Consider the following 24,429-nt stretch of genomic DNA (forward strand, 5'->3'; position numbering starts at 1 on the left):
GAATGAGATAGCGCTTTTATAGCTGGGCTCCTAAGTACAGTATTGTTTTATAATATGCCATATAATCAGCTTGGCTTTACTAGCTTTTTTAATTATCCTCATCGCGCCAAACAGCTTCCCCTCTGTTCTCTCATTTCAAATGACGTGCCTATGTCAGTAGATTTTTCCCCCAACTATTCAGCATCCTCAGGGGGCTCCAGAAAAAAATGACTGGGGTCAGTACCGACCCCCTTTGATGCTTTTTTGATTACCCCGCAGGTAAAAAGCACCAACTGAATGAACCTTATCCGCCTCTCGCCAGGGTCGCCCCCCCCAGCCCTGGGCCAGCTGGGAGCGCAGCGCAGGGCCAGCTGGGGGGGTCCCCTCCTGGAGAGCAGATATCACCACCATGAGCCTCACTGCTCCCAAGGCAGGCATTTTCACACAGGCTGGCAAGCCACGGGGTGGAAATCCAGGATGGTTATTTAAAACATTGAGGTGAGTACTGCAAACCTCAGCATGAGGGACCTGAGCATCCTCTACCCCTGGTCTGCAGCTATTTAATTTGATTTTGAGCAATCATATGATTTTGATTCTGATTTTGAGCAATCACATGATTATGATTTTGGCTTTAAGCAAACACATGGCTTGCAGTTTTGTTTTAAACACAAGCTGAAAACCTGACACGAGTCCCTGCCTCCCTGCACGGGCCCCCAGAGCCCAGTGCTCAGCACCCCCAGCAGAAATCACACGCCTCAGGCACCCTGCTGCTGAGGGTCCCCGAGCGAGCTAGCACCCTTAAATCTCCACACCCTGCTACTGCAGGGTACAGCCTCAAAAAAGCCTCTCCTTCACCTGGAAAACAATAGTTTTGTCTGGATAGAACTAGGGAAAAAAAAAAGGGAGAAGTTTCTGTGAAGGAACCTTGCTCAAATCCAGAAATGGCAACAAAGCAGCTTGAAAGGGATGGAGCAAAAAACCAAATAAAATAGAAGAAAATCAAATAAATGCTGCCAAGGAGCTCTGATTTCAAGAACCAAGACCTTGCCTCGCGGTGCTGTGCCCAAGGCCATGGCAGGCCAGTGGGGGCAAACCCTGCGGGCTCCCTCTGCGACTTCCTTGTCACTGATGCTCAGTTTCTGGGCTGTATATACACACCCGTATGGATGTGTAGATGGTAGCAGACAAAGAAACACCAGAATTAAGTGTTCTCACTCATTTAATTCTCTGGGACTGGAAAACACAGCAGCTCTTTCCTTTCCGCTCATGCCCTGAGCGACCTGAGTGAAGAAACAAGATCCCATGGGGGTTTTTTCCCACCTTGCGGTGGGCAGGACTCCCAAATTCCCATCCAAGGACACAAACAAATGCCATGAAAAACCTGGAACTGAGCATGCATAACAGAGAAGCCAGAGAGGAGGCTCCAGCCAGCGGCACTGCTTCCTGGAGACCTGCCCCTCCGTCCCCGGGTGGCTCCAGGCAGGAGGGACCTCCATCTACTTTTGACTTTAGACATTTTGGTTTGGGAAATAATCGACTCAAGGAAGCCACTGGCACTCCTGGGATGTGCAGAGTCCTTCCCATAAAGCAGGTTTATGCATGCTGCTGGCTTCAGCTCTGTGCTATCAAATTTTTATTTCTTTAATTTAAAGAAAGTAGCCAGTTGATTGACTTTTTTCTTTCCAATCCTGCTTGCCTGAAGCGAGGAGCCCCACTCTCTCCATAGGCACTTACGTACAAGTGGTCACATTGTTAAAGCACCATTTTCTCTTTTCCAGTGGGACTTGTCAGAGCTTGACATTTCTTTTAGAAAAGCCAAGTCATATTCAGTAGTTATTAGAAATGGGGTTTAGCTGTCTGCTTTTGAACAGCAGGATTCAAAACACCACCTATTCTTCTAGTGACTTTAAAAAAACACGACAAAACCAAATCCAAGGTATCCCATGGATAAATAATGGTCCTGTATGGGTTCGCAATGCCACATGCAGAGCCCAGATCTCACGGTGAAGCCATGGCACGGCCAGGCAGGGTACCTGGCAGAGCCTTCCTCCTCCCCATGCTGCTGCCAGCATCCCGGGGTGCTGCTCCAGGTGATGCACGTCCTCCACCCAGCCACCACGCCTGGAGTAACAACCTCCTGTTATCCCAACACCCGGCATGAAGCCCAGTTCATCAGGGAAACAGCCACTGTCCAACACATCCCACCAGGCAAGTGGCTCAGGTCCCTTCTTCAGGCAATCCCAGTTGTGTCAAAGAAACACCCAGCCGGGGTAGACTGCTTACAGCGGTCAGGATGTGGCCCTGAATCTTTAGAGGATAAATACACACCTCTTCCCCCTTCCAGTTTCAGTGGGTGCAATTCAATTACACCCCTGTGTAAACCCAGAATAAATCCACTGACTTTACTGAGGCTATTCCACAGTAACTCAGGTTTAAATACAGTTCAAATTAGCTCAACATATGCATGTTTTCAAAGCAGAGCTATAAACTTGCGGGAGCAGGCAATTAACATCTAGATATGCGGCCAGAATCCCAGCTGATGGGACTAAGCCTGGATCTGCCAGAGATAGACTGTGGCCTGCCACAGATACAGGCAGGCAGGCTCTTCTTTACTTCTGTAAATTAGTATATATGTTAAATCCCCAGAGCCTACATGACTACACAGCAACCCTGGCCCAAAGGATGTGTTAAAGCAAAGCAAAAAACCCCCAGACCGCATCTGTGCAAGCTCTCCTTGTGAATGGCAAGTAGATTTTTTTAACAAATTAATTGCTCAGACACATGGATGAGCTGAGGATAATGTGGCAGGTTGGTTTGTCTGGCACAGAACCGGCACCGATGCCCAGGGACTGCAGCAATGGTGCTTAGAAATGCAGAGAGAATTAACAACAACGATAAAATACCGTTCAACACATCCTGCATCATTCAGTTCTTGGTATCACAGGGAAACAGAGCAGAGAGGAAAAAAAAAATACCTGAAATTTGGGGGTTTAAGACATTTTCATTCCCATATTAAAACGCAAGTGCATTTCTTGTCTGCTACCATCTACGATGCATCAACTGAGCTACGTACCATTCAAGGCAGCGTAGGCTTTTTCCAATGATGTTATCCGTCTAGGGGCTACAGCGCAAGTTAAAAGAAGACAAAAAAAAAAAAAAGAGAGAGAGAAAGAAAAAGAGAGCCATGAGTGCTGCAGCTTGGTTTCTTGGTCACAAACAAAGCAAAACCCAGGATGACACTGTCCCTAGCAGCTTAAAATTCCTCTGGTCCTGAGGCCCCTTGGCACAGAGATGGTTTCGGTAGCTAAATAACTGCCTGGTGTGCTGGGCGGGCGGGCTGGGCTCTCCACTGCGCACCAGGGACCCATTCTGGGATGTGCTTGAGCCTGCGAGCATCCCCCGAGCTACACCACACTCCTGAGCAGCTCCAGGTCCACACATGCCCAGGGATACGCAGCTGAATTGCAGCATTTATGGCACGTGCCAAAGCAGCAGCAGTTGTGCTGTGTGGCTGCACCGGTGCTGGAGGAGAAAAAAATATCTGAGGTTAAAGCAGATGAAAAGCAAACAGGGAAATTGTGTCAGTTCTGCAGCAACGGGGGGAAATGGGAAAAAAAGGGATCCCTAAGGAGAGGCTGGTGCTCGCCATTGACTCCAAAGTGACGAGCGATATCAAAAAGAAATGAATTTCCTGGGGAAAAGCAGCAGGGACAGGGCTAGGGCCAGGATTTGCATGATGGGCAAAAGGAGAAACGAAGAGGCGAAGAGGCTCATCCCAGCAGCCGTGGGGAGAGCCGGCGGGGGGGACGGGGGCTGCGGGTTGTGGCACCAGGAAGGCTCTTGCTGCCAAATGGCAGCACGCAGGCACCAGCAAACTGGAGGGGATGAGGGGAGAGAGCAGAGGTGCGTGTCCGAATGTGCTGAGCAGAGATACAAGCAATCTGAAGTAGCTCAAAACATGCATCAAACATTTCAAGCAGGCTCAGGAAAGCAGCCATTGCAGCACACAGGAGACAAGAGCTCTGCCCATGCCTGCGGCCCGACCGTCCGTGCGGGGAGAGTGCTTCGGTTCAGAAAAACATGGGGTTTTGCACAGGGCAGCTGCAGGTGCCGGCGTTTCGGTGCAGCCCGTGGTGAGCCGGGGTGCTGAGCTGGACCCTGCACTGCTGCTGCTGCAAGCAGACAAATCCTGCCCTGTACGCAGCAGGACCCAGCCAGAAAATAAGTGATGCTGCCTGTCGCCTGGTCCCCCAAATTGCTGGGTGACACCCTGCCTGTGTGGGCACCCAGTGGGCACCACCCACCACGCAAAATGTTTAGGCAAATATGCAATGCAAAGGGGAGGAGATGCAGATGGGTCATGGCAGCACTGGGAAAGCCAAACTAAAGTCCAAGCCAAGAGGGAATGAGGTCCTGGTGTAGCTCCTGTCAAGGAGGAATGCAGGCAGAAGCATGGGCAGGAGCGCAGGCAGACTGCAGGCAGGCAGGAGTTCGGGCAGGCAGCAAGAAAGAAAAGCATACACCAGCATCTTTCCAATATGACCAGAAATGGTTTAGGAAGGGCAGCGCAGCATTTCATTCAGTTGGTGGCAGCTCAAAGGCATTTGCAGCGCTTCAGGTGAAGATTTCAAGGTGCCGTTATGAGATCATGTTGATTAAGAAAGATAATTAAAATTTCTTGTCCTGGTAACCCACATGTGCTGCTCAGCCTTAACGATGGGAGGTATCCCACCAGGCTCACAGCCACTGCGCTGCGAGGTACGGAGCACATCCCTAAGTGCCAGACCACAGCCAGGACGGAGCAACACCCATCTTGCCGTGTGACGAGCACCCTGAAAAACAGGGGGTTTGGGGTCTCTGAAGGACATGGCAGGATAGGAGTCTGGGGGGGGAGTGGGAGGGAGGCAAGAGCAAAGCAAACACGAGGGCTGGGATGAGCTGGGTGCTGGTGCTGCCTTCTTGTTGGCGCGAGGATGCCAACACACAGGTGAAAGGGAAAAGGAGACAAAAAATCGGCAAAGAAAAAGTTGATTGGAATTGTGGAGATGCTTAGAAACAGGCTTTGAAGCTCCACAGCTACTCACTGTGTACCTGCTTGAATTTTCACCTTCAGACTAGAAACAGTGAACACTAAAAAATAATTCACCCTGGATAACAGGAAGGTGGATCAGAAGGAAAAATAAACCTGTCTGCTCCCGCAAGGGTTAAACGTCAGGGCTGGGGGGTGAAGGGAGAGGGGCATGGACCTCGATAAGCAACCTGTGATGGAGCAGGATGCGCTCAGCTCCCATCACCCCTCCATCAAGCGCTTTCCTCTTTTCTTTTTTTCTTACTAGGAGTTTCCGATGCGAGGCACATCTCATCAAAGTCTTGAGGAGGATTGTGCTCTTGTGATTAAAAAAAAAATATATATAAAAAGGATGCTTGGATGTGTGGTTTTTTTAATTAAAGAACACTGCCTGCCCTACTTTATTAATTGGAGTATGGGAAATAATCTATCAGGGTGGTAGGGAGTTTGGGGAATAGGACAGATGGAGCTGGTGTACATTTTCAATCAAAGCACATAAAAATTAACATACAGAAAGATTTTTTGTGTGTGTGTGTGTGTGCTAGATTACTTATGCTTGATTTTTTTTTTTCCAAAGGCTCAAATTAAGCCTGTTTTGTATCTCTGTGCCTCAGGAAAGAAGAAAAGAAAGGATAAGTGCCATGTTTATAGCACTGGAGCTTCACCCCTGCTCGCTCACTTCTGTTTTAACACTGAAAGATCATTCTGCTTTCAAAAAAGGGTTTTAAAGGTCTATTTCGCAGAGCAGAGACCAGTGGTGGGGAGAAAAGACACTGGAAATCAAAAGGAAAAGCTCAGGATGCCAGGAAGGTTGTGCTCCTGGGTTGAAGCCCCACAGGGACCCACGCGGGTTAAGTGCTGGCAGAGGCACCGGTGACCTCAGGGCCATCGTCCCACCTTTGAAAGGCTGCACTGCAGAAGGGGGTCGCAGCCAGTGACCTCATTCGGGCATTGGGGAGCACCACTGACTTTCTTTTTCCAAAAAGCAGCCTCATTCCACCCCCTGCCCCAAAACACTTTCTGCAAACAGCATCCCTGCAGGCACGCACCCCCCAGCTGCCTCTGCAGCAGCCTGCCAGCAGCCCCACAGCCCCCCACTGCAACCCGTTAGGGGTGAGATACCATCTCGACAGAGAAATTACAGATTAGCTTGAGAAAAAAGAGTGCGTGGCACTCAGATTATATTGAAATCCTTTTATCTGTTTCTGTCGCACTTAAAAAATGGGTGTCCCCAAAAGAGAGAGATAAGGAGGCTGGTCCTCTGCAGTCCTGCAGTTGTCTGGGATGATCTTTGCAATGCAGAAACTGCACGATTTGTTTAAAGCAAATTAACCCTGTAATTTAACCTAAAGGCAACTAAAATAAATCCAAAGTGATTTTTCTGTTTTTTAAAAAATTATGTTAAACTTCCCTTTTTCCTTCAACTGTGTACTTTTCACGTAATTTTTGGCCAAAATGATCCACAAAAACTGTAACTTCCCTTATATTTACACAGTCGTCTCCTGGGCTTTCCAGCTTTTAGATGCCTTTGCAATGTCATCCTGCTTGGGAGTAACTATTGTTTTCATTTTAATGCTCCTCTGCGATATAAAAGTGATTTTCACTGATTTTAACACCAAGCATGCACTTCTGCTGCTGCTCTTCATTTTACGTGGCAGGACTTTTCTACACAAGATTGAGGTAAAAAGAACACTCTTAAATTTAAATTTTTAATGATCTATGGCTAGTTGGAAATCATTAATTTTGTTAAGACAGATGAAAAGTGATCAAAGCCAAGGCAGTGAATGTACCATTGTGTTGCCACCATCCACTTCGGTGTAATGGGGTGGAAAAGCAGACGAGAGGTTAATTGCTGTCAACGGGGATTTTTTGGGGGCAAAATACAAACAGCTTTTTTCTTGAGGAGATGTTCTGGTGGCAGTCTGACTACTAGAAAATAATTGTAAGTCCTGGAATTGTCTCCAAAGATTTAGCAAATATATGAAATAGTGTACAACAAATTGAGATGTCAAATAAGAAAAACCCCTCACCTGCGACTGTTCTTATTTAAAACCCCCAAGGGAGGAGAGGGCGTGAAGCCCCAAGCCTGGCAGGGATGCTGTGACCTCCTCCCAGGCCCACTTGGGTACAACAATACACGGAATAAAATATGTCTTTGGGTTTGTGCTAGCATGGGCCAGCCCATGGTGGGAGCGTTCAGCTGGAGGAGGAAAAAAAATGTTGTGCATCGAAAAGAAAATCAATTTCCTCTACATCTCTATTTATCAGGCTGCGTTTCCCAGCCAGCTGGCAGGTTGAAGTATTTGCCTTCTGATGTGCTCCTTTGTTAATGGTGTGATTTGTGTCAGATCAGCGTCTCTTACCGTAATTATACCGATTACAGCGGAGGAACGGGAAGACAAGATGTGGCTGGAGGAGCGGATAGGATACATCCTCGTCTCACTCTGGTGTTATAGCCGTGTAATTCCATGGAAAACCAGAGTTATGCAAAACTTGCATTTCACTGAGGGCTCATTTAAGGTGCAGCTGATGCGAGCTGGCATCTTGCTGCTTAGGACCAACAGACAGGATGTCTGAGGCCAAGGTCCACAAAGGGCTCCGGGACCTCCCCATCGTCTTGGCTGGGGAGAGGGATGCAGGGGTTGCAGAGGCTCGACACAGAGACCATGCCCTGGACTGAATTTCTCAGACAGCTCGCCTTTTGTTAGAGCCCTCCCGGGCGTCTAACACCTTTTTACCATTCCCAATAAGGGCATATAAATGTTTTCCTCTCTGTCATATTTGTCTTCCCTAAATTGTGCCATCCCCGTGGAGGCTGGCCAAGCAAATGGGAAGCCATCAATAAAGATGACAACATTTTTTGCACCCATCTGTGTTCTTCCAACAGTTGTAATTACAGACATTTAAAACCGAGACAGGTTTTTAGCCACATTTCTGACGGCAGCTCTCTTTTCTGGGCAGCCTAGAAGCGAGATACAGAGCTACCACAGTGATGCACAGGGAAGGACGTGGCTCCAGGACGGTGATTTCTGCAGCTGGGTCCGGAGCACACCCCAGACACCCTGTCCTCCCTTCTCCCACGTCTCCCCTGGCATATCCACATGCAGCATGCCCATAAGCCAGAGAGGGCTTTCACTGCCACGCTGCTGCAGCCCGATGCAGACCCTGTGGTTCATCACCCCCTTCCCACAACCCTCCCTCGCTACTGAACCCGCCAGCTCATTGCAACACTTATTTATTTTAAGAAAATGCTTAAGAAAACATGTGCTTTCTTAAATACAGAACACAGCTCCCTGCCCTAGATTAGCTCTTGAAAAATGCTGTCACTTCAAGGCAACAGCAGCAGTACCAATGGGTGATGCTTAGGCCAGCTGTCTCGGTCAGGGGAACTTCAGCAAATGCACCAAACAACACAAAACCGAACTAGGAAGCCCAGGAAAGTGAGGTCAGGGGCAACCTTCCTCTAGCTGCTAAAATAATTGCTCGCCATCCACAGCTTACAGCTCCCTGACCACCACTGAACACTTGGCCAATGCATTGCTTAGGCAAAAAGGCATCATCTCTTACCGGGTTTGGGGATGAGTCCTTGAAAAGGCCTGTGAAAAACAAGGAAAAAAGGAGATTTAAAATGAAATGCCACTGGGAATCCAACACGCCTGGACTGAGCCCAGGGAGGGTTAGGGTTACAGCCTGTCCTTCGCACGCTGTGCCACGACTCGTGTGGGACCGGCAGGAGCTCGGTGGGGACAGGGTCCTTGCGGTCCCCCCGTTGGTAAGAAGACAGGCAGCGTGGCCAGCAAGAGGGTGACGGAGCCACTCTTAAAACCATTTTTTTCCTCTGACAGTGATACACTGATAAAGTGCTTTCCCCCCCCCAACTCGTGTCCATCCCCTTTGGCTGCAAAACCCACAGGACCCTGCCATGAACAGCCAGTGCCCGGCGCCTCCCCAAGCGCTGCGGGACCCTGAGCGCTGCCCGGCACCAGCAATAAACCAAGCAGTGTTTCTCCTATCTCAAGCCTCCTAGAAAACGGGCTGGGATTTCTCTGCGTGTGCATCCATCACGCTGAGCACTGTTTTCTCCTGCCAATGCCTCACCATTGCCTCCCCGGGCAGCGGACAGGATGAAAGAGCAGGAGCCTCTATTTTATGACCCTCTCCTTTCTGTCAAACTGTTAGCTGCTGACTTAATTGCAGTCTTGGGGGCTGGAGGCATTTCCAGTATTTACAGTCCTGCCCCAATGGGGCTGGCAGAGTGCATTTAGGCCGGCGCACTCCTCTCCCCCTCCTGCTCGACAGGGTGGCTGACACCTCTCGCCACATACCTCGTCACGGTGAACTTGATTTTATCAGCGACGGCCAATATCCTCTCCAGGTTCTGCGAGCCGAAGGTACACGGCTTCCTGAAAGGGATCCCAGGGGGCAGCCCCTCTATAATCACTGACCCCGGATTGCTCTTGATCCGTTTGTATGGCACTTGCACGGGGTATTTAATCCCCAAGGCCTCACCTGGGAGAGAAGTGAGCGGTAAGCGAGCAGTAAGTGCGCAGGACGCCAGGGATGCCATTTCTACTGTGGCTCTGGCTCCATCCCCAGCCCCGCCAAAGCACGGCGTGGCATGAGCAGGCTGCTCGAGGCACCGCATCAAGCGTTAGGTCAAGGACCAACATTTTCAGGCTGTCTCCACAACGGGAGTGAAGTGGTCCTGAGGCAGCCATGCGCACGCAGCAGAGCTGGTGGGGCCGAGGAGAGGCACCGTCCTGTACGATGATGCAGTGCAGTGGGAAGGATGGAAAGCCACTGCTCTTTGCTTTGGGACATTATTTGGAGATAACTCCATAGGCGTGTTCCCTCGCTGAGGTCTGGCTGCAAGACTGAGGCTCCACATTTCCGTGCAAGTAATTGCTCTTGTGGGTACCTGGGAGCCTGCACAAGTCTTACCCCTGACTAGAAAATGAGGATAAAAGCATTTCCCTACCTTGTTTGATAAAGAACAGACGCTGGGGCAGGCAGGTCATGGGAGTGCCCTGCAGAGCCTGGGTAGGTGCCCTGGGGATAGGGGTGGCATCTACTCATCCCCCAGTGCTCCTGCTACGTCCCCTCCTTAGTCCCTTCCCAACCTCCCACCACCTCCTGCACTCCCACAGCTCCGCAATTCTCTGCTAATGAATTCACCATCATTGTTCTTCACTGAGCGGGGTTTAAAAGGAAAATAAACCATGAAAACATGGCCAGGAAAGGCAGGCAGCTGGAAAGGCAGGCAGTGGGAAGGAAGGGCTGCAGCACGCTCCCCATCACGGGCTCCCCTGTCCTGCGTGGGAGCTGCCTAGGCAGCAAGTGCCTGCAGCAAAGAGCACCAATTCCCAGACCCACCGCTCCCTGCCCAGCTCCCAGCCGCTCAAGGGGGAGGTGAGAGAAAGCACCTGGCGAGGAGGAATCGGGAGGAGAGGGGAGGGGTAGGGAGCAAAAAATTAGGAGGGAATAAAGGGGGAATAAAACCAACTCCCCCCCGGTTTCTCACCATATTTCTTATTGAACAGGTCCTGGACTTGTTCCCGCAGCGTGTTAGCGATGTCTATTCTGGAAAGTCTGGCATCATAATTTTCTGTAAAATAAAGAAACAATTATGGACTTCTGCTGGTAAATTAAAAGGCACTCTGTGACTTTTAAGTAATGCCATTTTCTAATTATAGGAAAGTCCTTATCTTGCAATTAGCTAATCTCTGGAGTGGGCCATTCAAAGTCCTTAAAAATAATCTAAACAGAAATATGTTTTTTTTTCCCCCGCCTGTTTGCTAAGAATAAAGGCCACATGAAATCGAAGATTGAGTTGCGATAATTACCAGCGTTAAAATAAAACACACTCCAAAGCCTCTCTGTAGACCCAAAGCCTTTGAAAAGCCTCCGTCCCCCTCTCCAAACCCGTCCCTCTCTGCAAACCCTCGCAGGCCCCCACGGCCCAAGGCAAAGGGATGCTCGAGCAGGGCAACGCCTGCCCGCCCAGCCCATGGGCATCTCACCATCGCTCCTTCCCCCAAACCACGCCAGCTGCCAGCGCGTGGCGGGCTGGAGCGACCTTTATACAAACATCACCCAGGTGAAAAAAAGCCCCAGAAAAGGCAAACCCCGAGGCTTGGAAGACTTAATTATGCATCTCACAAGGTCAGACGGTGAGATAAGCAAAGCTGGTTAATTAGGGCACTATCCAGAGCACTTCAAGCCTCTTCCTTGGACCTATGGGACTGCTGCCCCAGCTACACGCCTTGTCTTCTGCTTGCCTGTCCTTCCCCTCCTCTCATGCCACCTCCTCCTCCCATCCTTGCCTTGCCCCGCTCCTCTGCCAACCCACTGAGCCCTGATGCCCCGCAGCTGCTCCCTTCCCACATCTGCTCTACACACACTCCACAACAGGCCAGGGACTCTGCCTCGACGCCCCCAGGTGCCTCCCTGCCCTCACCTTGAAAGCCCTGTCTCTTCACAGCGTCCTCCAGCAGTGCCTCGCTTGAGTCCCTCTCGCCGGCGGCTGAGACAGGGGACATAAGAGGAATTAGGATTCGTGGTGCTGCCAAGGGGGACACACAGGAGGGGGTTTCCAGCCAAAAAACGAGGTGGGGAGGGAAGGCAAGAGTAGGAAAACGCTCTCACTCCTCTCCTACCTAGTCCTTAACGGCCCGGCTGCCGGGCGTCTCGCAGCCTACCTTTGGCTGCCGGGCTGTCCGACGCCGGCTCCTTTACGCCCTCCGCCAGCAGCTCTGGTCTGGAAAACAGCGAGAAGCAAAGGGCACGTGTGTGAGCTCCCCAGCCAGTGACAGCCCGCTGCTCCAGCATCCCCTCGGACAATGCTCCTACAGCCACTAACCACTAACTGTGTCTGGCTAATGCAATTTTAAAACTCCTGCAATGCAGCGGGGGAACTTTGGAAGTAATTTTCACACCGACAGACTCTTTAGTGAGTCGATGTGACACTCCCCAGCACGAGATTAAGCTGGTGATGGCTGAGCAGCTTAAATCAGCAGTTACAGGCTTCTGGGAGACATGGTCCTGCGTGTTTCTCAGGGATGAGAGAAGCCATGCACAGCCCATTTCAACATATAATAGGCCCCAAAAATCATTACTCGGGTATCTAATGCTAAAACCACACAGCGAGGCAATAGCAGGGCTGAAGCTGCGTCAGAGAGAAATGAGTCTGGGATGGGGACAGAAGAAACCCCAAAGTGTGGTCAGGCTGGCCTGGGAGCTGCTGGTCTGACACCAAAAAATCTCAGTGCTCCCCACGTTTATTTTCTGTTTCAGCCACCCGATGCACTGGTCACGTCAGCTCTCTCCTCTGCAAGGGAGGCTGTCAAGTGTTTGGGTGAGAAACCCCCCAAAATACCTAAGACATTTTAAAATCCTTCTCTGCTGGATCCATTCTCTTTTTCCAGACGATGCTGTTGCATTACATTGCTCATGGCATCTCACAGTGTCCCAGCTCCTGTGACACCCCCTGTTCCCCAGCGCAAGGATGGCATCTTCCCTGATGCCACAGCATCCCGCTGGGGCACAGATGTGCACATATGGACCTCAGCCAGAGCCACTTCCCATAGGAAAACCCTCCAGGGCTCCCAGCCCTTCTCCTCGCCCCATGCCTGGGCACCCTGAAGGTTAAAGGCTCTGGCTCCTTCACCCATCCTTGGGTGCTCACTGCTGATGTGGCCAAACCTTTGCAAAAGTGGGTTAAAACCCCAAAAGACATTGAGGGAGAGATAACAACCACACTGCTGCCTCTCAGGGATAGCTCCAACAAGGCAACAACCTTTTGTTGCTTCTCATCAAGCAAATTTACTGAGGGTGACCAAGTGATGGCTGTTCCCCAGGACATGGCACAGCAGCCAGAGCTCTGAGCAGGAACATCACCGTAAGAGATGGCTGCTCCACCTGCCTTACCTTTTAATGACAAACTGGATGTTGTTGCTCGCTTGCAGGATCTTCTTCAGCTTGGCAATGCCGAAGCAGTTGGGGCGCCGCAGCAGGATGCCCTCTGGCAAACCCACAACAAACAGGTCCTCAGGATACATCAGGAACTTGGAGTAGGGAACTTTGACCGGCTCTGATATTCCTATGGCTTTCGCTGTGTGGGGATGAAATCTCATTAGTTTGCTGGACCTCCACGTTGGGTCAAAGCAGAAACGACATGATATGTTGGCGGGGGTGGGGAGGGGGGTTGAAGAGGTTTTTGGAGAGTTTGTTGTCACTCTGTGTCTGGTGGGGATGTCCCTGACTCTGGTGGACGTGAGATGAGGGATAGAGCCAGACCACCACCCGGAGCTGGCTGCTGCATTTGCTGCGTTAACACAGCCTGCCTTTCGGTGGCACGAGTCAAAGGGGCTTCCTATAAAGGTTGCAAGCATCTCGCCACACGGCAATGGGACCCCACACCCAGACCTCCATGGACGTCCCTCTGCTAGATGAGGGGACAGGGAATGTGCCCGGGGGAGCCCTGCCAGCCTGTGGAGCCCGGCGCGGCGAGGGCTCCCCTTGCTCTGCTAAATATCACCAAAAAGCAACCGAACAGCCAGTGACAAGCAGCACTCTTTGGCCAGAGGTAAAAAAAGCAGGACAAAATCCCATGAGCGTGGGCAAGGACTCCCATTCTGTTACTAAAGCATAGGGTGCATCAAGGGCCATCGCTCCGATGGCCATTCCAGCTGCATCCCAGCACCCAACCCTGCCCGAGAGCATCCCGGCCCTTCTCCCTTCCCTGGTCATGGTGGGCTCTCCCAGCCCAGGGGCCGCAGCTCAGCTCTGCCCCCAGATTTGGGGGAACACCAGGCAGAGCTACATCTTCTTGTCCTGTCAGTGGCAAAAACTTTCTGCCAGCTCTCAAAATGCATGAGTGTCCTCACTTGTATTTTTTCTGGGTTAAATAATCTTTCTAAAAAGGGGTGAGCAGAGCATGCCGAGTGCCAGCCCCTGGCACCAGGGTCCCACCAGCCTTCCTAAGCTACGCCATGACCACCTCGGGTGGAAAACCCCCTCTCCACAGGAGGAAGGCGGAAGGTCACGGTGGCAATTCCTGGGCTGCAGTCAGTGCAACAGCATCGAGGAAACCAAGGGGAAGAGCTGCAGTAACAAGGCCTGGGGAGACTTCAAATGCATTTGTAAGCCCAGCAGACAGCAAATGAACAAATTAGATTGCACCTTTACTCAGCTGCTGGTTTGGAAATGGTAGGTGACATTTCTGAGCAATTAGGAGCTCCCCGCGGCAGAGGCTGGTACTCGGCATGATGAACATGTGTTAATGACCATCTTACCGTATCTCGTGTTGAACAAAATTTCAACTTGTTTCCTCAAATGACTTAAAACGTCCCCTATACCATCTGCAAAAAAGAAAAAAAAAAAAGAGAGAAATGCTCTGAGAAACCAGCTGCCTCTGGGGCAAGCAACACACACTGTGGGTGAGCAGCCCCTGACCGCCAGCAGAGCCGGCCGCGCGCTCTTCACGCCTCCCAGATCGGTGCCAGTCCTCTGGCAACTGCCTCCAAGCTCATCCCCAAGCGAGGAAGAGCAGCGATGAAGCTGGCACAGAGCTGTGCTAGCAGCAAGGAGGAAAAAAAATAGGGGGAAAAAAGTAAATCTGGGCAAGAGATGGGAGGACAGTGCCCAGGAACATGGCAGTGCACTTCTGTGCTGAGCTTTTTGGAGGCTGAATGCTTTGCTGATAATGTAGGAAGCCCACGAAACCCAACCCAAAATACACCTGTGTTCACCCATCTTTCCGAAAACTTGCAATGATGGGCAATGCTCGGAGTTCACCGTACACTCACCTGATCCCTCCATCTGCTTTTCTTCATGTCGTGTCTCCTCACTGGGCCCCTTCTCTGTCCCTGCCAACAAAGAGGAGGGTTAGCGGTGGCCAGCACCAGCAAAACCAGACCAGACATGAGCAGGAGTTCTCTGGGTCTCCTGCAGCCACCCAACTGCTCCCTCCCCTCGCTAAGCTCAGGGCTGGCAGCATCATGCCAGGAGCTGCATAAGCGGAATAAACCCATTGCCTACATCCAAGAGGTCTGCCTGCCCTGTGGCGTGGGCGTCCCGGGAGAGGTGGGACCCAGCACTCGGCACAAGCTGCCAGCACAAACCCCTCAGGTAAATCCCAGTTGTGAGCCAGGCAAAGGAGCCAGGGTTTGCAGCACAGCTGGAGAGGGGCTGGGAAGGAGCAGCAGTGCTGGAAAAGCCACCAGTTTGTCTATCGGGGCTCCCAGCAGACCTGATTGAGGCCATGACTCTGGAAATGCGTCCTGACTCCATCACTTGGGCTCATAAATGGTATTTACTTATTTCTGACACACACACGAACTCCTGTGCCCCCACGCAGTCTCCTGATACTTCATTTCTGGTACCTGCTACTGTTTCTAGGATGTAGTTTGACTCCTCCGAGGCCATGTGCGTGGGCACCGGGTCATGCATCTCATCCGTATCAGGCGATCGGTCTGCAGACAAAACCCCACGGGTAGCTTTTATTTTGATGCTGGGGAGCACTGTCCCCAAAAGAGGGTTCAGAGGGTGTTGGCTCACCAGCAAGGGCTGAGCGAAGGGGCCCCCCCCAGCTCCCAGGAGCCCCACACACCACAGCCCCGCACACCAGGAGCTGCTCCGGAGGATGCATCTGCCCTCTTCCTCCCTGGGCCCCCACCCTGGAGCTCACCCCTGAAACACACCTGACCTCTCGGTCCGAGCAAAAGGAGCAAACGTTTCTTCCTAACCTCCACAGAAGGTGAAGAGCAAAAATAGTTCAAAATTATTTACTTGGTTTAATTCCATCTAGACACTCAATTTTGGCTTAAAAACTTAATGCCGCTTGACTTAGCTACTCCACCGTGGGAAAACCATTCCTCTAATGCTGCCTTCCTCCACAAAATCACACCTTCTTGGGTTTCCCTTACATAATCTGTATGCCCTCTTCAGTTTAACCTGTCTCCCCTAATGCTGGGCTCTCCAACACCCTCAAAGAGCTATCCAAATTTAGCTTTAAATAAACCTTCAGCTAGTTTAAATACTTCAATCAGGTCCCTTCTTAATCATCACCTCACAGGATAAATAATCCAAATTTCATCAATTTCTCCCTGTAGGTGAGCACCTCTTTTGTACTAATCCTCCTTCCTGCCCTCAGCTTTACTACCTCTGATTGAACTAGATTTTCAAATAAGGTAAGAGAAGGTGGGCTCTGGACTTGAAGTGTGATCTACCCGACACCGGAGAAGTGATAACACCTCCTCCTCCTCCTCCTCACATGCACCACCAGCTCGCCACATATTAGCTTTCTTCTCTTCCATTAGCTGCCAAGTTGAAAATTAAAATGTTTGATCTACTACTATACCTTGTTCCTTCTCCTTCTCCTATATTATCTGTACATTAAGTCCATTCTACGATAATTCTGGAGTGATTCCCCAAATATCACCATATTAAGGGGACTGCTACAATTTGGGTGCAACAGAGATCACACCGGTGCAGCGGGGCCGGGTGTCACTGCTGTCCCCAGCATCGCTCGCCCTCGGGCACATTGGGAGTCCTGTTGCTGCCCTCATTCTGGTGAGATTATTAATTAATGTTTGTAAAGCACACTGAAAATGCAAAGTGCTAACTATCCACTCATTAAACTCCGAGGATCATCCTACCATGTGCTGCACTGCCCAGGTTAGGTAAGTGGAAAATGACTCTCTCAGCTGCCCCTCAAGCACCCAACCACTCATCTCCATCATCACCCACCGCCACTGACCTCTCCAGGCAGAAATGTGGGGAAATGCATCAGTGCCATGAATTCCAACCGTTTTCAGCATGTGCTTAATATTACATTTGTTCTTATGAACGCTTCATAACCAGACTGTTTTTCTAAGTTAAGGACCTCATCAAAAGCATCCCATGATCAATACCTGGGATCCTCCATGAGGGAAAGCACATGAGGGAAAGCAGCAAACCAGGATTGCTTTCTCCAGGGGAAAGGCAAGATAGAAAAGCAACAAAGGGGAGATAGAAAGAGGGAAGAGCCCTAAAACACCCTCCACTGCCCCCAGGAAACCAACTCATTCTTGACATACCCCTTAAAACAATTTTCAGGGAAGACAGACCAGTGCATGGGCATGGGGGGACCTTCCGTGCTGGGAGATACCCTGCAAACACCTCTTCTCAAAGCAAAATGCCAAGACATGATGCAGGAGCCCTGCCTGTGCAGAGGTGACTGCATGCAGCTGGTACCCCAGTGCCTACCTGGCATGGTGATCTGGATGATGTCCAGCTCGTCCGGCTCAATTTTGATCTGCCTGATCCCACCCAGCTCTCCTGAGGTACCTACGGTAAAGGCAGCAAAAAAGACAAATCGCCAACAGGAACCAGCAATGCTGCGTCTGCCCAGCGACGCAGGCAGGGCAACCACGGCCAGCCACGACTTCAGTGCCAGCTGAGCATCCCGCAGCAACGAGGCTTTGGCCAAGTGGCCCAGTGGCATCAAGCCCATGGCACGGAGGTACCCGAAGGGCAAACCACTGCAAACAGCTCAGCTCGCAGCTGCTGGTGCCCTCAAACTGGCCACCAGCCCTCATTAACGCGCTCGTTTTCTGGGTTTCTTCACTTAAAACAAACCGGGTTGCCAACAAGTGTTGGTGGGGATGCAGGAGGCACTGTCTCCAGCGGGCACTCCTGGCATTTTTAATGCTCCCAAACTCATGCCTGGGACATGCCCCCTGCAGACCCGTGCTCTGGGAGGGCTGGCTGCAGCCGCATCACACCAGAACACGACCAGCTGAACCCCAGCAAAATTCAGCGTGGTTTGAACCTCAACAGATGGGAGCCTGCGCTGGACCGGCTGGCCCGCAAAGGCTGCCCTGGGAGGATGCTGCTGCAGGAGGATGCTACCCCAGGAGGATGCTGCCCCAGGAGGATGCTGCACGCGGTGCTCAGCCCAGCTGCCTCGTCTCCAGATAAAATTTCCTCACTTAGGATGGAACTGATTCACTGCAAGGGGCTGAGACACAGCTTGCAGCTTGGGTGGGCAGGACAGCGAGGCTTGGTGTGATGTTTCAATGGATCCAAGCCCCTAAAACCTGGGGAAAATAATTTCCTTCTCATTTGTGGTGCTCAGAACACCGACACCACTGACTTCTCAGTGACCCGATCGTGGTGGCTTTCAGGAAGAAGGGAACTCAGAGACTAAAGACTTCCCTTAGCTTTGCATTTAAGCATATGATTAAGTCTCATTATTTCAATTTACACACTTTTGGGAGCCAGCTGGAGGGTCACAGGATAAGACCCTTCATCTCTACATTTATCAAACAGGGATAAAGTCCTTAGAGAACCAGGTAACTGGTGCCACACATCCAAGTTACTTTGCAGACAGCTGTCTCTAGTGCCCCCCCCCCACACCGTATCACTATTTTGCAAGAGAAAATGAATTATTCCTTACCTGGTTCACAGCTTTCAGAAACACTACACTTCTCAGACCTGGAAGGGAAAGGCAGACAAGAGAGCTGGTCACGGAGCAATCACAGAGAGAGCTTAAAACCCAGCGGTGTGCGTAGGGTTGATCCTGGTCGGAGAGAGAAACACTGCAGCCCCCTGTGATGCCAGGCAAGGGCTGCGGAGGGGTCCCTGGGACACTGCACTCATGGTCCCAGCGGTGGCACAGCATCCGTGGCTGCAAGGGAAAGCCATGGTCTGCGGGTTTCTCTGAAAATAAGCCCTGCTGCCAGACCCTCCCTGGTCCTGCACCACCACTGATCGCAGCCCTGCCTCTAGACACCAATGGATGTAACCGCAGCAGAGAGCTCCTGAAAGCAAGAGGGGTTTTAAGCCTGAAACCTGGTTCACTCCATCCCTTCGCGGCAGAGAGCAGTGCATAAAGCATCATTACAATGTGGTTACTCATGGAGCTAAAGCAAATAGGCAGAAAGGAAAAAAGTCAATTGATTTGGTAAATATTTATTCTGCTCAAAGCTTTTCTCCCTTGAAAACTGGGCGCTATCCCAAACTTGCGTCTACAGTTAACTTTGCATGCTCAGGAATTTACACAAGGTGTTCAGCATCCAAATGAGATTACGTTGCTTTCTCAGAATGTGTTTGCTGTTTCTCTCTTTCTTAAACAAGAACAACTACGGCTCTTTGGCAGTAAGGCACCCAAGGAATGGCACTGGAAAACACAGTCCTCCATGACGCTGATCCTTCAGGGGGAAGGAAAACCCTTCTGAGCCAGCACCACATCCCCGCTGGCTCAGGGGGGGTGTCCAAAAGCACTTCGTGCTCGTCCAAATCCACTCAGCAGCGTCAGCAGAACAAACTAGGGACAACACGAAGGAAGCCAGAAAGTGCTCTTGAAATGTTCTTCCTAAATGTGGTATGGGTAAAAAGGATCTCTGGTCTAGAAAGTACTATATATATTACCTAGGAGCCTCGGGAAGGGTTTTAAACTCTCCCACTTCAGGTCAAAGTCAATCTTTCACTAGGGAAATTTGGGAGAAGGGTCTCCCCAGGGAGTGTATTACCCCTTGCAGTGTCTGGCCCTTCTCCCTGGGATATCTGGCATTGCCCTTTCCCTGGAACTGGACTCTGACCTGGGTGGACCACTGCTATGGAAATGCTCTGCTCCATCTAGGGAACAGAGGTTCCTCATTTGCAGGAAGAACAAAGTGGGATTTGAATATCCACCTATATTTTCCTGCAGACAGGTGTTATCAATGCATTGGGAGATTTGGGGAGATTTCAGTTCACCCCTGCGACAGGCAAAGCAAGCTGTGCACCACCACTGCGATTCACGATTCCCTTTGTAACCAGAGGTGAACACAAACCTCAGGGTCTGTGGCCCAATTCAATTTGCACACACACAGCGTAGATCAGGAACAAGGCGCATATACACACAGCGAGGATAAATCTGAAAGGGAACCCAGCATGATCTTCAGGTTGTGCCAGATTTACACCGGTGGAAGGTGGTCAGCCCAGCCCAGCGCAGTCCACATCACAGCACCACCACGGGGAGGGTGATCCGAATCTGGCTGGGTACAAACCACCCCTAAAAAAACTGTTTTCCCCCCATAGGGTCTTCTAAAGGGGTTTTACTACTCTGTGCAACCCCTACCTGGCCCACAGCTGGAGTGCAGCAGGTGAGATGGGGACGGTGCAGCATCAGGGAGGGCTGTATGGGGACCACGAGCCTCTGACCACCCTCGGAGTTCTGCAGTGGCAAACCTCAGCTCCCAGCCCACCGGCACACTCCCACAGACATGTGGTGGCTGGTTATCTACCTACTGCTTTGCAGAAACCAGCTCAGCATCCCTAACATCCCACCCTACCACCTTCTTGTTTCCAGTCACACCAATTTAACTGCACAGCGGGATCTTCTGTTGCAAAAATGAAAAGTGTCCTAATTGCAAATGTTAACAAATCAACGGGAAAACGAGAAGCCTCAGGCCAGGTTTCAGCCCCGCAGTGTGCTCGGAGGCCAGCGGTATTTGAAGCATCACTGTTTCCGCTGGCATCCAGCGCGCAGCGGATGCTCTGCTGCCCCCTGAGACTAAATGCCTCCAGACACAGAGCGATTCAGCAAGGTGCAGAGAGCAAAAAATGCCTGAAGAATGGTTTTGTAGCTAAGCCCTAGCTGAGGATCCTGGAGGTTTGAGTTTAGTTCCCCATAACACCAGTGAAGCACCTCAGGCCGGGACCCAGCCCAGCTGAGTTCCCGTCGCAGATGTCTCCGGCCGAGGCTCTCATCCAGAGTCCCTTCATCATCGGGAAGAGAAACAGGCACTTGTGGGGTGCAATTCCTTCAACCCATTTTAAATGGCTGGAAAGGCTGACTCACCCAGTGCACTGAGTTTGCTGCTGCTGAAAGGTTCCAGAGCGACTCAGCCAGCCCTGCTCCGGCATGGACACCCAAAGGTAGCTGCTGCCAGCCTCCCTCCAGCAGAGCGGGCGAGTGGCCATGCTGCCAGGGCTCTGCTTCACCAGCACAGCGTTTGGGGGTGCTGTCCTTTGGGGGTGACACCTGCATGCTGAGCACCGACCATTTCAACCCATGTACAGTATCAATGCACAGAGCAAACCAACATCACCCACAGAGACCTGGTCCAGGCAGGCCAACCCGACAACCCGCTCATCTTAACCCCCTTCCCGTGCCCGTGGTTGCCTCTGCCTTGCATCAGAGCTCCAGCGTGGCACGGCTCGTATTGCACTTGCAGCCAACGGTTCAAGGAAGCGGGGCCAGCCTCTGCAAAGTGCAGGAAATGTCACCATGGCGTAGCATGGGGCACGAGTGACACCCATGGGTGCTTCTGGCACCCTGTCCCTGGCAGATGAGAGGACAAGAAGAATTTGGCTTGTTCTATTTAGCAAAACGAAGCCTGGGAGGAGGCACAGTGGTGTCCCACAGTAGTGGGACAGCAGGGTTATGAAAGAGCCACCCCAACCCCGTGAGGTAAAAACACCCCCAAACCCTCCTTTGAAGCTGGAGGTGCGCGGAGGGATGGGTGATGAATGCCAGCTCCATGGACTGGGCAGCTCAAGAGGTCTCTGTCCTCCAAAGCTGCAAGATTTCAGTGCTTGGTGCACCACCAGGCTTGCTCACTCTAACGCTGCTGACCTGGCAGGTTCACCCACTCAGGGCAAGCACGGCTTTAAGGGCATGTGGCAAGGGGCCAAACCTGAAACAGCACTGGGGAGAACCAGAGGAAGACTCCAACCTGTCACAGGGTCACGTCAACGAAGAGCCGAGGAGGGAGGGGAACCCGACACACGCCATGGAGGAGACAGGGGCGAGTTACCCCATCTCCCCACCCAGCCTGCAGAAGCCACCGACCCATACCAAGGTGTCAGCACGGGGCAGCGAGACTCTGTGCTGGAGAGGCTGAGGAGCACTCACCCCTACAGCCCTGCTCCTGAGCCTCCCTGCAGCCGGCGGCCTCCAGCACGGGTGTGCAGACAGACATCCCAGCAAAGTTCATTTTGCTGCTTGTAAACCCACCCGTGACTGAGCTGCCTGTGCGGGGCAAAGCTGGGAAAGGGCTCCTTTCCCTGCAGCACAGCCTCGCCCGTGAGCACCAGTTACACCGCTATGAACTGCTGCCCTGCTTCTCTCATTTAAAGTGATTTTAAAGATAAATGTTGGGGTTAAATACTACCTTGCTTCTGACCAGCTGAAGCAAAAATGAAGGAAACTGGGGCTACACAGAGGAAAACACCTTCTGGATCTCCCAGCATGGGTTGGAAAGCAGTGCCATACACTCCATAGGCCGTGCCAGCGTGTTACAGAGCAGTCTAGCTCGTGGCATGTTTGTACCAGCAACAGGTACTCTCATAAAAAGCCTCTTGCCCTGATGAACTCTATAACCCCACCTTTATTAAAACATCTGTTAATCCGCTATTAGTCTCCCTGTGAGCTTTATAAACAAGTAATGCTTAATTAGCAGGATGTTGTGTTACAGTGCCAGCTGACAGTGAATCCTTAGGCCATGCTTTAACACCGGAGATCCTGCAGATAATCCCAGCCTGCCCAGGCACAGCCCCAATCTCATCAGTTTTCTACAAAATCAATGATTCCAAACTTTGCTATTTTGGCTAACAAAAGGATGAGGGTGCTCAGTCTCCTCCTGTGCTGGCTAGTTGGACCATCGCAGTGGGTTTTTAAGGAGGCAGGAAAGCAATGCCCTTACAGCAGCACAGCAATAACCTGATGGGCATGTTAACACCCCCAAAATAACTCTCTGAGGGATGTCACTTTGTGGTGGCCAGGGAACAGGAGTGCCACTTACCTGCTGTTGGCCTGAGAGGTCCCCACCAGGTCCAGTACGGCCCCGCGGTGTGGCTCGGGGGAGATCTCCCCGGGGGGGCTGGAGGGCTCCAGCTTGGTTGGATCTTTGGTAAATTTGCTTCCTGGTGCCGGGTGCGCACGGTGGGTTTGGAAGGAAAAGCAAAACCAGAATTAGCAACCAGGGATGCCAATGATGCAGCTTTTCCACCTCCATTTTTCCCCCCTCCAGTCTCAGAGCTGACGTGGATGGGGGTGGAGGACAGGTTACCAAGTGTCACCTGCTTGCAAAGAGAAGCATCCAGATTTAATCAGGTTTGCACATTAAAATAATAGCAAAACTTTTACTTAAACCTCTGCGTAACTAAGTGTGTGCTGGGAAGCCCTGCTAGGAATGGAGCATCTCTGGAAGGGGCTGGCTGCCAGGACAGGGTGCCAAGAGGTAGGGACTGGGGTCAGAAACCCAGGCATGGACCAGTGCTGCAGGAGCAAGCCCCAGCGCGGGGAGAGCCCTGTCCCAAGGGAGGGGACGGCAGCACGGCAAAGCCCAGAGCAGCAGTGCCACAGGGAGCCCTGTCCTGCAGCTCCGAGCCCTGCATGCAGCAGGAGAAATCTCTGCCACAGCAATGCAGAGGGGGACAAAAGCATCCTGTCACCATGAAAAACTTCCTCTCTCCCTTCTGTTCCTCAGCAACCCAAAAGGAGCTGAAAGGAAGCCTCAGCAATGACCTTGGAGATGAAAAGAGTGATCTGAAGGCATGGTAGGAAATGAAAGTCAGGCAGGGAAGGTGAGCAAAGAGCTGAAGGATTAGGGCTGGGGGAAGGAGGGAATGAAATTACACCACGAGGCTGCAGAAATCACGTAGGTGTCTTGTTAAATAGCTGCTGCCAAAGGCCCTTCACTGGTCTCAAAGTGCCATCACGACATCCCCACCCTTCCAAAACACATCCCATCCGTGGGAACATGAAGCCTTTTTCCTTTCGGCTCCAGCCTGCAAGGAAGGGCAGGGCTCTGGCAATGGGACCAGAAGCAATATAGAGCCTTAAAGATACTATTTATCTACCAACAGTCCAAAAGACTCCTTTTAATTTGTGCTTTCTATGGACCAAATCTTGCTCTTGCAGCAGTGAAGCCTGCCTGAAGCTGCTACCCAGGGGAGTAGCAAAAATAGGTTTCCTACCAGTGGTGGGTATTTTAATTAAAGGGTGAGCAAAACTGTATGGGGAAGCTTTGGGATACTTTGCAGTCGGCAATTTAAAATACAGCTCCACTCGGAAAATAGTGTCTTTGCAAAAATGGCACCTCCTGACTCAGCAGATGCTTTTTTTTTGCACAGTCAGATGTGCTGACGCGAATCACAAAAAGCCAGGTTTAATGCGTTTTGCTTCTGGTAGCCCTGCAGGGACCAGGCAGGGGAGGGGGAACGGCCATCCGCCCCAGCCCTGATCGGTTTGCTTCCTCATCTCCTAATTTCCACTTGTACCTCCCTGCCATGTAACCCCCGGGCTCGTAGCACAGGGCCTTCCATCAGCAGCTCTTGAGCTGATGTACAGACAACATGCGATGCCTCCCCCCAGATACTGTGCAACCATGATGGATTTGCAAGGAAAATCC

The 24,429-nt window shown here is 51.5% G+C and overlaps 1 protein-coding gene across 4 annotated transcripts in view; it reads right to left on the minus strand.

Annotated features, from left to right (window-relative positions):
- The window catches only part of GTF2IRD1 (GTF2I repeat domain containing 1), a 67,764-nt gene that overhangs the window by 5,058 nt on the left and 38,277 nt on the right, over positions 1–24,429 (minus strand). For 3 of the 4 annotated variants that reach the window (XM_074845615.1, XM_074845613.1, XM_074845616.1), the window contains exons 11-23: positions 22,819–22,939; positions 18,486–18,523; positions 17,294–17,374; positions 15,430–15,519; positions 14,854–14,913; positions 14,341–14,406; positions 12,974–13,157; positions 11,746–11,804; positions 11,505–11,570; positions 10,569–10,652; positions 9,373–9,556; positions 8,615–8,643; positions 3,053–3,100 (exon numbers count right to left, since the gene is read on the minus strand). In XM_074845615.1, the coding sequence (XP_074701716.1) occupies positions 3,053–3,100; positions 8,615–8,643; positions 9,373–9,556; positions 10,569–10,652; positions 11,505–11,570; positions 11,746–11,804; positions 12,974–13,157; positions 14,341–14,406; positions 14,854–14,913; positions 15,430–15,519; positions 17,294–17,374; positions 18,486–18,523; positions 22,819–22,939 (1,110 nt within the window). The remainder of the gene's footprint in view (positions 1–3,052; positions 3,101–8,614; positions 8,644–9,372; positions 9,557–10,568; positions 10,653–11,504; positions 11,571–11,745; positions 11,805–12,973; positions 13,158–14,340; positions 14,407–14,853; positions 14,914–15,429; positions 15,520–17,293; positions 17,375–18,485; positions 18,524–22,818; positions 22,940–24,429) is intronic. The other variant, XM_074845614.1, reaches the window with a different exon arrangement.

The sequence above is a fragment of the Strix aluco genome, chromosome 19 (assembly GCF_031877795.1).
Source record: "Strix aluco isolate bStrAlu1 chromosome 19, bStrAlu1.hap1, whole genome shotgun sequence".
NCBI lineage: Eukaryota > Metazoa > Chordata > Aves > Strigiformes > Strigidae > Strix > Strix aluco.